The sequence below is a fragment of the Lissotriton helveticus genome, chromosome 2_2 (genome assembly GCF_964261635.1).
Source record: "Lissotriton helveticus chromosome 2_2, aLisHel1.1, whole genome shotgun sequence".
Classification (NCBI taxonomy): Eukaryota; Metazoa; Chordata; class Amphibia; order Caudata; family Salamandridae; genus Lissotriton; species Lissotriton helveticus.
Window position 1 is genome coordinate 201,918,758 of NC_136060.1, and position 15,220 is coordinate 201,933,977.

The 15,220-nt window shown below is 44.8% G+C and overlaps 1 protein-coding gene across 4 annotated transcripts in view; it reads left to right on the top strand.

The window, feature by feature from the left end:
- Positions 1–15,220, top strand: part of ARAP2 (ArfGAP with RhoGAP domain, ankyrin repeat and PH domain 2) — a 1,514,823-nt gene that overhangs the window by 212,493 nt on the left and 1,287,110 nt on the right. For all 4 annotated transcript variants that reach the window (XR_013608339.1, XR_013608340.1, XM_078678359.1 and 1 more), the window contains exon 4: positions 6,316–6,359. Coding sequence is in view for 2 of the 4 variants with exons in the window: in XM_078678359.1 (XP_078534485.1) it covers positions 6,316–6,359 (44 nt within the window). In the remaining 2 variants the exon portion in view is untranslated. The remainder of the gene's footprint in view (positions 1–6,315; positions 6,360–15,220) is intronic.

The window sequence follows — 15,220 nt, forward strand, 5'->3', positions numbered from 1 at the left end:
TGGTTAAAAGTGTTTGCAGATCCACACCAGTTCTGGACATTAGCATACAATCATCAGCATAAGCAACAGCGGGAGATTTCTAGACTGTACCCTTGGAACATCTACCTGCCCTTGGTTGAGGTATCTCTACCGTTCATTAATTTATAAAAATAATTAAAAAGTGGCTTAGGGGACTCCAAGATTAATTTTAATGGGGTTGGTGAGTTTTGCATCCGCCCCATACCTGACTCCTAGACACACCCTGGTACATCTTCACTAGAGAGTGAACTAGAGAAATGTCTATGCCCATGTCTACTATTTTTTTCCACAGCTTGCCTCTCACCACCCAGTCAAAAGCAGATGTTAAATCCCTAAATCCTAAATAAAGGGAGCCACTGTTTGCTAGTGTATACTTGCTTCTGCCTGGGTGGAGGTTGAGGCACTGCTTAACAGTACCCAGGCCCCTCCTGAAACCATACTGTATGTTAGAAAGTTTCCCTCTTTCAGTTACCCTAGCTTCCAAACGATCCAGTATGACCCTGACCATTAATTTGCATGTGCAATCAATCATTGAAATTGGGTGATAACACTTAGGGTCAGACATTATTCCTTTTTAAAATAGGTATTATAATCATATTCTATCAGGATTTGGGTGGGCACAGGTGTGCTACACAGTTTGGATGTTGGTTTCAGTGGGAGCCAAAGATCAGGGTTAGCCAGGAAGAGATCGACAGGGACACCATCTGGGCCAGATGCCTTATTCTTTATGGTTTAGCTTAAGGCTTTTGTGATGTGACTTCCTCATAAGTAGGGGGGCCTGCACTGTAAGAGTGGCACCTATTTGATTTTTGATAGGTTCTAAGGTGCAAAAGTTCTCCTCCTCAGTCCTATACACACCGGCAAAGTGCTCATCCCATTTCTCAGGCATGATTGTAACATCAATACAATTGTTGTGAGTGCCTTGAAAAAAGGTAGCATTAACAGTTTTCCAAAAGAGGCTGGGATCTTTATAAAGACTTGCTTCATTACATTTTTCCCATGCTTCATATCTGATAACCATATTATGTTTCATAATTGCCTGTTTGTATTGGTGTCGAAGATGTCTCACAGATAAATTATCCCTGGGTTTTTATTTCAACGCCATAATGAGTTTACTGTGGGACCATGTACAATCACTATTAAACCAGTTTTAAGGTCTTTGAGATCACAGTTGTCCGTCCCCTTGTAATACACATTGATTGTCTTAATTATGTCAGCAAAAGCTGCTAACCTACCTAATGAGTTTATTTGACTCTTTAATCATTCCAAGATTTGTGCTTTATTTGACATTTTCTGCTTCAATACAATATCCGAATCCACAAGTGCACACTTATGCAAAGACCCTTATTTCTGTTATGAATATTGGGGTGTAGCTTAACCCGATAGCTTTTCTAATCTGAATCTCAAAAAGAATGGCTATTGGAAAGTGGTCACTAAAACACTACTTTAGAATGGAAAACCCACTGATTGGGATTTGTAATATTCAGAAAGGGCAGTAAATTCTATGAGGCTATCTTGGCCTCTACCCATTTAAGTGACTTGGGGCCTCATGTAGGTAAATAGTATTTACCGATTCGTAAATACCGAATTTTACTGATTCGGAATTTACGAATCAGTAAATGCTATGTAGCTAAAAAATCGGTACAAATTATCGGTATTTACCGAGTCGGTAATTGCCATTCATTCCTATGGGCCTGGAGGCCCATAGGAATGAATGTCAATTACCGAATCGGTAAATACCGATTCGGTAAAATGGGGAAAACATTGAAGGGTGGCAGGGTGTCACCCTGTTGCACCCGTCAATTGTTTATGGGTGCACATGTTGCAGACATACATGCCCTAAGGGCATGTATGTCTGCAACATGGCACTGAAGCAATTTGCTTTAAAAAAAAAAATTATTTTTCGTTATTTACCACCAACTTGTAGTTGGTGGTAAATAACGAATCCTAACATGGGATAAGCACTCATTTAAGTGCTCCCTACATTAGAAATTCGGTAATTTACCGAATCTGTATTTAAGAAATCGGTAATTTACCGATTCGGTAAATTACCGAATACTTAATTTTGGCCTCCTACATAAGAAAAGCCCATTACCGGTCGGTAACTGCAGAAATTCGTTAATTTCGGCCGTTACCGACCGGTAATGAGCCACCTACATCTGGCCCTAGATCTGAAGCCAGCTATTTAATAAGGTCTATCTTAAAAAAAAGAGGACCTTTCGAAAGTATGGAATCCAAAATGTACCCACAGGAATTATGCTTAAAATGACTATTGCCATCCTTTGCCCCACCCCCTTTGCGGACAACATAGATAAGGGGCCTGGTCGACAATTGAAATCCCACTACCCCACATACTGAACTTTGGGGTGCCATCAACTAGGAGTAACATTTTGAACCTCGATGCCTACATTTTGTCAGCAAAACCAAAAACAATATAGCTATGCTCAAGTGAACTAAATTTGAAAGAGTGATGCCTGATGATCTAACATTATCTAGGTAGCGGTGCTAATATGGCTAAGAAACCACATAGCTATAGTTTAACTGCTCAAGAAAAAATAAAACCAATGTTGAGAATCATCAAATGACCCCGAGCTTGTACAATATCTATCCAGAAGATACTCAGTGCATCACATATCGTACTCTAAACAACATCTGCAAAACCTGCTTTTGTGACTGTGTGACTGAAAACCATGGTTGTAGATCTCTTTGCACTTTATCAGATATGTCTCTATAACAAATGTATTTTTAAATTGTGTTACTATTGTATATGTACTTTTATGGTTTGAACAAAAACCGAAATAAAGTTTTCTGACTGACTGACTGATCTCTGATGTATTAAAGCTTTCTGAAAGTGGCCACTGGTATACCTTCTGCTACATCATGAATCTGTAGTAAAAATACCTGAATATATCCAGCCCTATCTTAATTTTTAAGACTGACATGTTTGTTGTATTGGTAAACAAAAGGATTATGAAAGATAAAATAGAAAAATCTTAGGTGTATTGTATTTCCTCATAGCTGTTAAATAATTCTTTTAGTATCGGTACTTTAATTAGAAGAAAATAATGTGCCTTTTAGAAACCATTGCAGTCATGATGAAAGGAAGGGCTGTCACAACAAATTGAACTCTCAATGTTTGGTTAGCGTTAGAAATGGTTTGCACCTTTGTCCAAATAGGGACCCTTCTTCAAAGTCAGGGGAAGGGGGGTAGACTTCTAAAATAACCCTGGCTCACCGTCTTGGTAGCTTGGCACAAGCAGACAGGCTTATCTCAGAGGCAGTGTGTAAAGCATTTGTGTACACATACAGTAATACAGTGAAAACACTACAAATCGACACCACAACAGTTTTGAAAAATAAACAATCATTATCTAAACTAAACACGGCCAAAACGGCAAAAACCCACAATACAGAAATCAAAATGTGACTTTTAAAAGATAGAAATAGTTCTGTTCATAGAAAATGGTGGATGCAGCACTTTCAACATAAAATACTTTGGATGCGTCAGAAACACAAGCAAAAAGGGGCGCTTGGAAGGTGATGATTCGGTTCCTTACACACAGGGAAGGCGATGCGTTGGTTCCTTGCTCGGGGGGGTTGATGCGTTGGTTCCTTAACTGCTGCGCAGGCGAGGTGATGCGTTGGGTCCCTACCGGAGAAGACGTGATGCATCGGTTTCTAACTGCATGGGAGATGATGCATCTGTTTCTTACTGCATCCCCCAGTGATGCAACAGACCTGGCACCTAGGTGCGATGCAGGATCCGGGATAATGCGATGCGTGAAGTTCCGGGATGTGCTGTGACGATTCCAGCCGCATCCCCTCGATGCGACAGTTCTTACACAGGAGGGCCTGCATCAGAGTCGGTGTGGTGATATGGGACGTCGGAGTTCGGTACACAGGACTCGTCGCACAGCAGATACTTCAGCTGCAGGCAGGCGCTATGGCGATGCTGTCTCGGATATTCTTCTGGCACCGCTGGGATGCGTCGGAAGCGGACGATTCATCGTTTTTCACAGTTCTTTAGTCTTTTGCAGTACCCAGCCCCAGAAACAACCTGCAGAGGCCCAGAACACTGGCAGGCACCTCTTGGCAGGCCAGAACTCCCAGCAATTGAGTTCAGGGGGGGGGTGTGAAGTATCCGTGTCCCTGAGACTTCAGAACAGGAGGCAAGCTCTACTTCAGCCCTTGGAGGGCTACCCCAAGCAGGAGACACAGCACACAGCAATGTCATTGTCCTTTCCTTTGCAGAAACAGCCACTACAGGCCATCCTCAGACAGCACTCAGCAAAGGGGCAGTACTTCTCAGTTTCTCCAGCTCTTCTCCTTTGCAAAGGTTCCTCTTGAATCTCAGAAGTAATCTAAAATTCTGTGATCTGGGCCCCACTTTTTATAGCACAAATTCCTTTGTTCTCTAGTGACAGAGAAGCTCTTTCCCAGCCAAAACCAGTTCTGTCCTCTCTGGTGCAGCTTCCTGGCAGGAGGTTGAGACAGCATTGTTCAAGGCAGAGCAGGCCCATTCAGGTGTGAAAGAAATCTTCTACCCCTACTCTGAATGCAGCCCAGGTCTATTCAGACAAGCCCTGACTCAACCTGACACACCTAACTCCCCCCTCCCCAAGTGGCTGTCTGAACAGAATTCACATCCCCAGCCCCTGTCACTCCAAAGCCAGGCAGTCAACTCACAGAACTAGTTGAAGCACACAGGATGGCTAAGTAAAAAAATACCTTCTTTCTAAAAGTGTTTTTTTCTAAAACAAAATGAAGAACTCATCCTTCATAAAAGATGCATCTTTATATTCTGAGTTCAGGCATGCTAAACTTTAACTTCCTATCTTTGTCCCAATGGGAAGTTCTGTTTATAAGACGTTATAATTAAACTCCGATTCTATCCTATGGGACACATTGCCTTTCAATAGTGAAAAATGAAATGGGCAGTGTTTCACTATCAAGACATGCCCCACACATCAGAGCATGTCCTACCTTTCACATACACTGCACCCTGCCCACAGGTGTACCGTGGGCCTACCTTAGGGGTGACTCACATGTAAGAAAAGAGAAGGTTAGGGCCTGGCAAGTGGGTGCACTTGCCAGGTCAACATGGCAGTTCCAAACTGCGCACAGACAGTGCAGTGGCAGATTTGAGTTACCTTTGAAAGGCTACTTGTGTGGATGACACAATCATTGCTGCAAGCCCACTAGCAGCATTTTGGTTTACAGGCCCTGGGCACACACAGTGCACTGTACTAGGGACTTAACAGTAAACCAAAAGAGCCTATTATGGAAACAACAATTCATGATAACACTTTACAGAGGGAGCACTTGCACTTTGGCACTGAACAGCAGTTGCAAAGTGCCCAAAGCATCTAGACTAACAAAACCAAAGTTCAACTCACTGTTAAAACACAGGAGGCAAAGGCAAAAATACAGGAGAAACCCACGCCAAGGCTGCCAGATCTAACAGTAAGCATTTAATTCAGGACCATATTGAAATTAACATGAAATGTGTCCTTTAGCATTGCTCTGTGGGATGATTTAAGGAAAAAAAAGTAAAATAGCAAGTGGAAGTCCAGTGCCTCTTAGGTCACTATTAGTATTTATAGAAATGTTCATATGTGCATAGCAAAGGAGCAGTGGTAGGCATCCTATTGTCAAATTTGCATATAGTGATGAAACCGCAAACAGTTTGATAAAAAAATGTTTGAGGATATTAATGTTGTGATATCTTCCAAAAAACCTTATGGTAGAACACATAAAGTACAATAATCATGTATAAAAAATGCATTCAACATCTGAGTGGCAGCTTATTAATATTTCAGTGGTCACAATGATATTATAAGGGTTATTTTGGATAAACAAATTGGAAGTACATTGATACAAAGGTAGAGAAAGGCAAGCATTTGCCAAAATCACTCTGTGTTCATTTCGGGGCACCACCACCAGAAAGTGATGCTAACGTAAACCAGACTCACAATTACGCAAAGACGGGCTTTGTTAACAAATAAAGAACAGCATAAGATAAACTAAAGCTATACCCAGGTACCTAGGTACATTGTATTCTTTAATGTAGTTATGAGAAGTGGAAAAAATAACATGTGTAAATCCTGTTTAATGTAAAGAATAGTAAATTAGGTATTCATCTCGTCTCCTGTTTGTATTTGTCCTGTTATTAAATTCAAACTAAGTAATATTTTGTATTCCTGCACATATTTGAGTGTGAGACTACAGGCAGATGATGTTTTTTAAAAAACAATATGGGTGTTTCACATTTGTTTTACCTTTGTTTTATTTGACTAGACTCATCAAATGAAAACCTACCCGAAATTGATACATCGTATGAGGTAGGTTTCGGGTTCCTAGAGCCAGACACACATTATTTCTCTACAGTAGTGAATGGTACGTCTTACTGTACGATATATATATATGTGCATGTTTATGTTTACATATTATGGGGCCGATTAGGATGGCGGACGGACTTGCGTCCGTCCGCCACCCCTGAGTAGGAGGGACCGTCCGCATGGGCAGCGGCAGTCCCTCCATGGCAATTAGGATGTGACCGCCAGGGTGGCGGTCACATCCTCTATTTTTAACATTGCGGCGGGTGCAGCTTCAAGCTGCACCCGCCGCAATGTTAAAAATGCATGTGTTGCATTTACATGCACAAAGCGGCAGGCACCGCACGGTGCCTGCTGCTTTGTGTACGCAAATGCAGGGGGGTACCATAGGTACCCCCCATGTGCACCCCCCACCCCCCATTCACCCAGGGGGCCCGCAACGGGCCCCCAAAGTGAATGTCCGTATGCTTTTCCATGGCGGAAAAGCCGCCGTGGAAAAGCATATTTACACAAACATCATAATATGGCGGACGGTGTCTCATAGACACCGCCTGCCATGTTATAGCTTTTCCGCCGCGGTCGGAAGCCGACCGCGGCGGAAAAGCGGCGGACGGAATTCCAGACCCACCAGCCATCCTAATTTGGCGGTGGGTCTTTGGAGTCTCCGCCGCGGTTTTTCCGCATTCTCCAGGCCGGCGGACACTTCCGCCGGCCCGGAGGATGCGGAAAAACCGCCATCCTAATGAGCCCCTAAATGTCTGGGAGCATGTGTTGAAAGGAAGATCGATATGGTCCACTAATGCCATTGAGGTGTTTTAGTGTGACATCATAATCTTTATTTTTACATGTCATCAGAACCCCAAGATGAAATTATAGGGCCATCTTACATGCTATGTGTTGTATGTATTTATTACATGTTTATTTTGGGGTATTTTGCATCGGAAAAAAGATGGAAAACGTTTATTGGAAATAGTAAACGAAACACTGGACGTAACTGTTTAGTTGTCTCGGGAAAAAAAAGAGATAAATCTTTAACTATGTATTTATGCAAAATTTAGAAAAACAAACTTTGCAATGTAGTGCGCATTCTGACTGTAGAAGAGAGTGGAAGATGTCCTGTTAAAGGTGCGGGTAACAATGGTCAGTAATTGTAAGTCGAATGTTTAGGCTATGTTCGACTTTAATGAATAGATTGTTGATAAAACAATTGCAGTGGTCAGGCTCATTTGAATTATACAATTCCCTGGTTGTGGCGTAAAGTGCTCAATTATCTATTCACCACATTTTCCACATAATTTAAATCACAATCGCTTTTTATCAGTAACGTTCATTCTATCCACTCCCGAATTCTAAACAAAAAAAACACATCATCCCATATATATTCAGACTTCTTCTTCTGGACTAGCTCTTCTGTGGTACACTTACACTAGAGAAACATACTTTTATCAACATTTACACCTGCAGTGCCGGGCTAACCTGGCCTCTCTTATCCCAGGGGCAGCCTTAGGCATGTGCAAGCTGTGCACCTGCACAGGGCCACCCAACCCCAGGGGCCACCACGCCAATATATATCCTTAATATAATAATCCTCTGAGGATGTACACATATTTGCGTGGCGGCCCCTGGCAGGGATTTGGCGACCCCGGCTCTCTTACACATCCAAACACCCTGACCCCCCCGTCTCCCCCGTCCCCCCTCTCTTCACTGGCCTCCGCGCCTGCGTTCCTCCGGGGCCCCCTACCTCCGCTCCCTGCCCAGGGACGCCATGAGCCTAGAGCCGCCCCTGCTTATCCCTACCCTCATAAGCTGTTCTGTGTCAAAATAAACTGCGTCTCAAATACGGAAGCATACCATAAACACAACTCTTTCCGGAAAACTAAGTTCTGTTCCTGGCACCTTATCCAGCTTTCAACCCGTACCTAGCTTGCTTAGCCTGCTGGCCGGCTTAGGAAAACACCTTTGTCATGATTGTTACCAGAAAGTGTACCCTTTCCAATACTGTCCTTATTTGTAATAACTTCCCTCTAGGTGATGAAAACAAAGAATTCTGAATATTATCAGTGAAGAACTGCTTCTTTCCATGGATCATGGTCAATTATTGTTCCTCTTGATAGTGGAACACTCAGCTTTCAATATTGATTAATATAAATAAATAAATAAATAAATAAATAAATAAATAAAGTGTTCATTAATCATAACTCAGTTAACCCAGATATCGTCAGAAACTCTCTGACTTTTCTCCTTTATTGCTTTCTGGAGAGCTGGAAACACCAGGTCAGGCAAGAACTCTCCTTTCTGAAATTGACGCCTGCCCCTCTGCTGCACCTCTGGCATACAACAAGGATCGGCACTTCACATAACCCCACCCACTCTTTCAGAAATTGTGTTATTATTTGGGAGGCAAGCACCACTAGCAAGTTTAGAAATACAATCTGATTAAGTCACAAGGTAGTTCAATTAGAAAGTCTGCTTAACCTCGGGTAGCTGTGGAAAAAGAAGCAGGCAGTTTCCCATAGAATTGCATTTTAAGTTTAGGCAGTACCAAAGAACATTACAGCTAAGAACCAACCACAAGATATGTGCCAAACTGTCTTACTAGAAGCAAGTAAAAAATAATAAGTACAATAACACACATTTTTGAAAAACAGATTAGAAGCAGAGATATACGTTTTTAAAGATTTAAAGGCAAAAGGGTCCAATAAAATGCAAAGTGACAGTCAAAGTCAGTGTTCAAGGGAGGCTGGGACCTAGGCACGATTCTAGACTGGCTGAAGTGGAATGGGAGTCCGGTAAGCCCAAATGGTCACACTGGCCGAATGTTTATACCATCAGTGTAAGATGTTTGGATGCTGAAACCAACGAGTGTCCTTCGAGGTCTGATACATCACCATCAAGCTTGCACTACTTAAAAGCACTTTAAGCTCAAAGTGTGACAAAGTCATATTTCATTGCTACTGACAAACAGATTTTGCAGTTGGAATGAATTCCTCACTTCACCATGGTCCTTAGTTTACACGTAGTCACTTTTTTTTGTAGTACTTTTGCTTAATCAGTGTCAGATATGAACTGCTAGCTGAATGGGTCTCCATGGGCTAGGTTTCTCTTGTGTAGTGGTTCAGTGACAGCCAGAAATAAAAAGTGGTGGGGCGGGTGGAGGGTGTGCGGTAGGAGCTTGGTGGGGTGCGGGGGGTTCATTGAAAAATTGCTTTTTTAAGTGATTTGTTAAAAACCCTTGCAACAATTTACAAAAACAGAGATTCATTGCTAGGTGCTTAGCTTTGATAATAAAGTTTAAAAGCATCGTAAAAGCCTAATCTAAAAAGACATTGAGGTCTAGTCTATTCAGTTGGGAATTAAAAAACGAGTCATTATGACACAGAAGCCTCTAATACCTGATGCACAGTCCATACCACACTGTGGATTTTATTTGATTAAGGAGGAGGTTTGGCATCTTCCTTGTGAGGAGGGAGAGATTATATAGGCTCTGCTTATGCCATGCATTATTATTGGGTATAAAGTATGTTTGTTGGTCAGTAATCGGAGGCAATAGTCTCAGTGAGGCAAGTAGACTGGTTGCCTGTCTATCCATCGTTCACACATCTAGCCTCCTCTAGCTTCTTAATGAAGCGATCCATAAATCTGACAACATTATTTACAACAAGGGGTGGTGATGGACAGAGTCTCTGAATTAAGCAGATTACTCTCACCCAGTCAAAAGATCAGGGCTAGATCCAACACCGTTTTTTAGCTCATTGCACCATCCCAGTTTCAGAACCTGGCTGTATGCAAATTAGTCTGTCCCTGGCCCAGTGCATCATGGGAACAGGGCAGACCAGACTACAAAAGCCAATTCTTACACTGGGAAGGAAACAAGCTTCCGGGGACCGGTTTCTGGCATTACAGCCGTCTTCGGCCCGGCTTGCTTGAATCCTGATGGTGCAATGAGCAAGGGACTCACATCTGAGTATACCCTTCCACGCTTAGGGGGACAAAATTATTTACAACAAGGGGTGGTGATGGACAGAGTCTCTGAATTAAGCAGAGTACTCTCACCCAGTCAAAAGATCAGGGCTAGATCCAACACCGTTTTTTAGCTCATTGCACCATCCCAGTTTCAGAACCTGGCTGAATGCAAATTAGTCTGTCCCTGGCCCAGTGCATCATGGGAACAGGGCAGACCAGACTACAAAAGCCAATTCTTACACTGGGAAGGAAACAAGCTTCCGGGGACCGGTTTCTGGCATTACAGCCGTCTTCGGCCCGGCTTGCTTGAATCCTGATGGTGCAATGAGCAAGGGACTCACATCTGAGTATACCCTTCCACGCTTAGGGGGACAAAATTATTTACAACAAGGGGTGGTGATGGACAGAGTCTCTGAATTAAGCAGAGTACTCTCACCCAGTCAAAAGATCAGGGCTAGATCCAACACCGTTTTTTAGCTCATTGCACCATCCCAGTTTCAGAACCTGGCTGTATGCAAATTAGTCTGTCCCTGGCCCAGTGCATCATGGGAACAGGGCAGACCAGACTACAAAAGCCAATTCTTACACTGGGAAGGACACAAGCTTCCGGGGACCGGTTTCTGGCATTACAGCCGTCTTCGGCCCGGCTTGCTTGAATCCTGATGGTGCAATGAGCAAGGGACTCACATCTGAGTATACCCTTCCACGCTTAGGGTGGACAAAATTATTTACAACAAGGGGTGGTGATGGACAGAGTCTCTGAATTAAGCAGAGTACTCTCACCCAGTCAAAAGATCAGGGCTAGATCCAACACCGTTTTTTAGCTCATTGCACCATCCCAGTTTCAGAACCTGGCTGTATGCAAATTAGTCTGTCCCTGGCCCAGTGCATCATGGGAACAGGGCAGACCAGACTACAAAAGCCAATTTTTACACTGGGAAGGAAACAAGCTTCCGGGGACCGGTTTCTGGCATTACAGCCGTCTTCGGCCCGGCTTGCTTGAATCCTGATGGTGCAATGAGCAAGGGACTCACATCTGAGTATACCCTTCCACGCTTAGGGTGGACAAAATTATTTACAACAAGGGGTGGTGATGGACAGAGTCTCTGAATTAAGCAGAGTACTCTCACCCAGTCAAAAGATCAGGGCTAGATCCAACACCATTTTTTAGCTCATTGCACCATCCCAGTTTCAGAACCTGGCTGTATGCAAATTAGTCTGTCCCTGGCCCAGTGCATCATGGGAACAGGGCAGACCAGACTACAAAAGCCAATTCTTACTCTGGGAAGGAAACAAGCTTCCGGGGACCGGTTTCTGGCATTACAGCCATCTTCGGCCCGGCTTGCTTGAATCCTGATGGTGCAATGAGCAAGGGACTCACATCTGAGTATACCCTTCCACGCTTAGGGTGGACAAAATTATTTACAACAAGGGGTGGTGATGGACAGAGTCTCTGAATTAGGCAGAGTACTCTCACCCAGTCAAAAGATCAGGGCTAGATCCAACACCGTTTTTTAGCCCATTGCACCATCCCAGTTTCAGAACCTGGCTGTATGCAAATTAGTCTGTCCCTGGCCCAGTGCATCAGGATTCAAGCAAGCCGGGCCGAAGACGGCTGTAATGCCAGAAACCGGTCCCCGGAAGCTTGTTTCCTTTCCAGTGAAGAATTGGCTTGGTAGTTTGGTCTGCCCTGTTCCCATGATGCACTGGGCCAGGGACAGACTAATTTGCATATAGCCAGGTTCTGAACTGAGATGGTGCAGTGAGCTAAAAAACGGTGATGGATCAAGACCTGATCTGTTGACTGGGTAGGAGTGTTCTGATTAACTCAGATACTCTGTCCATCACCATCCCCTTTTTGAAATTATTTTGGCCACCATGAGTGTGGAAGGGTATGCTCAGACATGAGTCCCTTGCTCACTGCACCATCAGGATTCAAGCAAGCCGGGCCGAAGACGGCTGTAATGCCAGAAACCGGTCCCCGGAAGCTTGTTTCCTTTCCAGTGAAGAATTGGCTTGGTAGTTTGGTCTGCCCTGTTCCCATGATGCACTGGGCCAGGGACAGACTAATTTGCATATAGCCAGGTTCTGAACTGGGATGGTGCAGTGAGCTAAAAAACGGTGATGGATCAAGCCCTGATCTGTTGACTGGGTAGGAGTGTTCTGATTAACTCAGATACTCTGTCCATCACCACCCCCTTTTTGAAATTATTTTGGCCACCATGAGTGTGGAAGGGTATGCTCAGACATGAGTCCCTTGCTCACTGCACCATCAGGATTCAAGCAAGCCGGGCCGAAGACGGCTGTAATGCCTGAAACCGGTCCCCGGAAGCTTGTTTCCTTCCCAGTGAAGAATTGGCTTGGTAGTTTGGTCTGCCCTGTTCCCATGATGCACTGGGCCAGGGACAGACTAATTTGCATATAGCCAGGTTCTGAACTGGGATGGTGCAGTGAGCTAAAAAACGGTGATGGATCAAGCCCTGATCTGTTGACTGGGTAGGAGTGTTCTGATTAACTCAGATACTCTGTCCATCACCACCCCCTTTTTGAAATTATTTTGGCCACCATGAGTGTGGAAGGGTATGCTCAGACATGAGTCCCTTGCTCACTGCACCATCAGGATTCAAGCAAGCCGGGCCGAAGACGGCTGTAATGCCAGAAACCGGTCCCCGGAAGCTTGTTTCCTTTCCAGTGAAGAATTGGCTTGGTAGTTTGGTCTGCCCTGTTCCCATGATGCACTGGGCCAGGGACAGACTAATTTGCATATAGCCAGGTTCTGAACTGGGATGGTGCAGTGAGCTAAAAAACGGTGATGGATCAAGCCCTGATCTGTTGACTGGGTAGGAGTGTTCTGATTAACTCAGATACTCTGTCCATCACCACCCCCTTTTTGAAATTATTTTGGCCACCATGAGTGTGGAAGGGTATGCTCAGACATGAGTCCCTTGCTCACTGCACCATCAGGATTCAAGCAAGCCGGGCCGAAGACGGCTGTAATGCCAGAAACCCGTCCCCGGAAGCTTGTTTCCTTTCCAGTGAAGAATTGGCTTGGTAGTTTGGTCTGCCCTGTTCCCATGATGCACTGGGCCAGGGACAGACTAATTTGCATATAGCCAGGTTCTGAACTGGGATGGTGCAGTGAGCTAAAAAACGGTGATGGATCAAGCCCTGATCTGTTGACTGGGTAGGAGTGTTCTGATTAACTCAGATACTCTGTCCATCACCACCCCCTTTTTGAAATTATTTTGGCCACCATGAGTGTGGAAGGGTATGCTCAGACATGAGTCCCTTGCTCACTGCACCATCAGGATTCAAGCAAGCCGGGCCGAAGACGGCTGTAATGCCAGAAACCGGTCCCCGGAAGCTTGTTTCCTTTCCAGTGAAGAATTGGCTTGGTAGTTTGGTCTGCCCTGTTCCCATGATGCACTGGGCAAGGGACAGACTAATTTGCATATAGCCAGGTTCTGAACTGGGATGGTGCAGTGAGCTAAAAAACGGTGATGGATCAAGCCCTGATCTGTTGACTGGGTAGGAGTGTTCTGATTAACTCAGATACTCTGTCCATCACCACCCCCTTTTTGAAATTATTTCGGCCACCATGAGTGTGGAAGGGTATGCTCAGACATGAGTCCCTTGCTCACTGCACCATCAGAATTCAAGCAAGCCGGGCCGAAGACGGCTGTAATGCCAGAAACCGGTCCCCGGAAGCTTGTTTCCTTTCCAGTGAAGAATTGGCTTGGTAGTTTGGTCTGCCCTGTTCCCATGATGCACTGGGCCAGGGACAGACTAATTTGCATATAGCCAGGTTCTGAACTGGGATGGTGCAGTGAGCTAAAAAACGGTGATGGATCAAGCCCTGATCTGTTCACTGGGTAGGAGTGTTCTGATTAACTCAGATACTCTGTCCATCACCACCCCCTTTTTGAAATTATTTTGGCCACCATGAGTGTGGAAGGGTATGCTCAGACATGAGTCCCTTGCTCACTGCACCATCAGGATTCAAGCAAGCCGGGCCGAAGACGGCTGTAATGCCAGAAACCGGTCCCCGGAAGTTTGTTTCCTTTCCAGTGAAGAATTGGCTGGGTAGTTTGGTCTGCCCTGTTCCCATGATGCACTGGGACAGGGACAGACTAATTTGCATATAGCCAGGTTCTGAACTGGGATGGTGCAGTGAGTTAAAAAACGGTGATGGATCAAGCCCTGATCTGTTGACTGGGTAGGAGTGTTCTGATTAACTCAGATACTCTGTCCATCACCACCCCCTTTTTTAAATTATTTTGGCCACCATGAGTGTGGAAGGGTATGCTCAGACATGAGTCCCTTGCTCACTGCACCATCAGGATTCAAGCAAGCCGGGCCGAAGACGGCTGTAATGCCAGAAACCGGTCCCCGGAAGCTTGTTTCCTTTCCAGTGAAGAATTGGCTTGGTAGTTTGGTCTGCCCTGTTCCCATGATGCACTGGGCCAGGGACAGACTAATTTGCATATAGCCAGGTTCTGAACTGGGATGGTGCAGTGAGCTAAAAAACGGTGATGGATCAAGCCCTGATCTGTTGACTGGGTAGGAGTGTTCTGATTAACTCAGATACTCTGTCCATCACCACCCCCTTTTTGAAATTATTTTGGCCACCATGAGTGTGGAAGGGTATGCTCAGACATGAGTCCCTTGCTCACTGCACCATCAGGATTCAAGCAAGCCGGGCCGAAGACGGCTGTAATGCCAGAAACCGGTCCCCGGAAGCTTGTTTCCTTTCCAGTGAAGAATTGGCTTGGTAGTTTGGTCTGCCCTGTTCCCATGATGCACTGGGCCAGGGACAGACTAATTTGCATATAGCCAGGTTCTGAACTGGGATGGTGCAGTGAGCTAAAAAACGGTGATGGATCAAGCCCTGATCTGTTGACTGG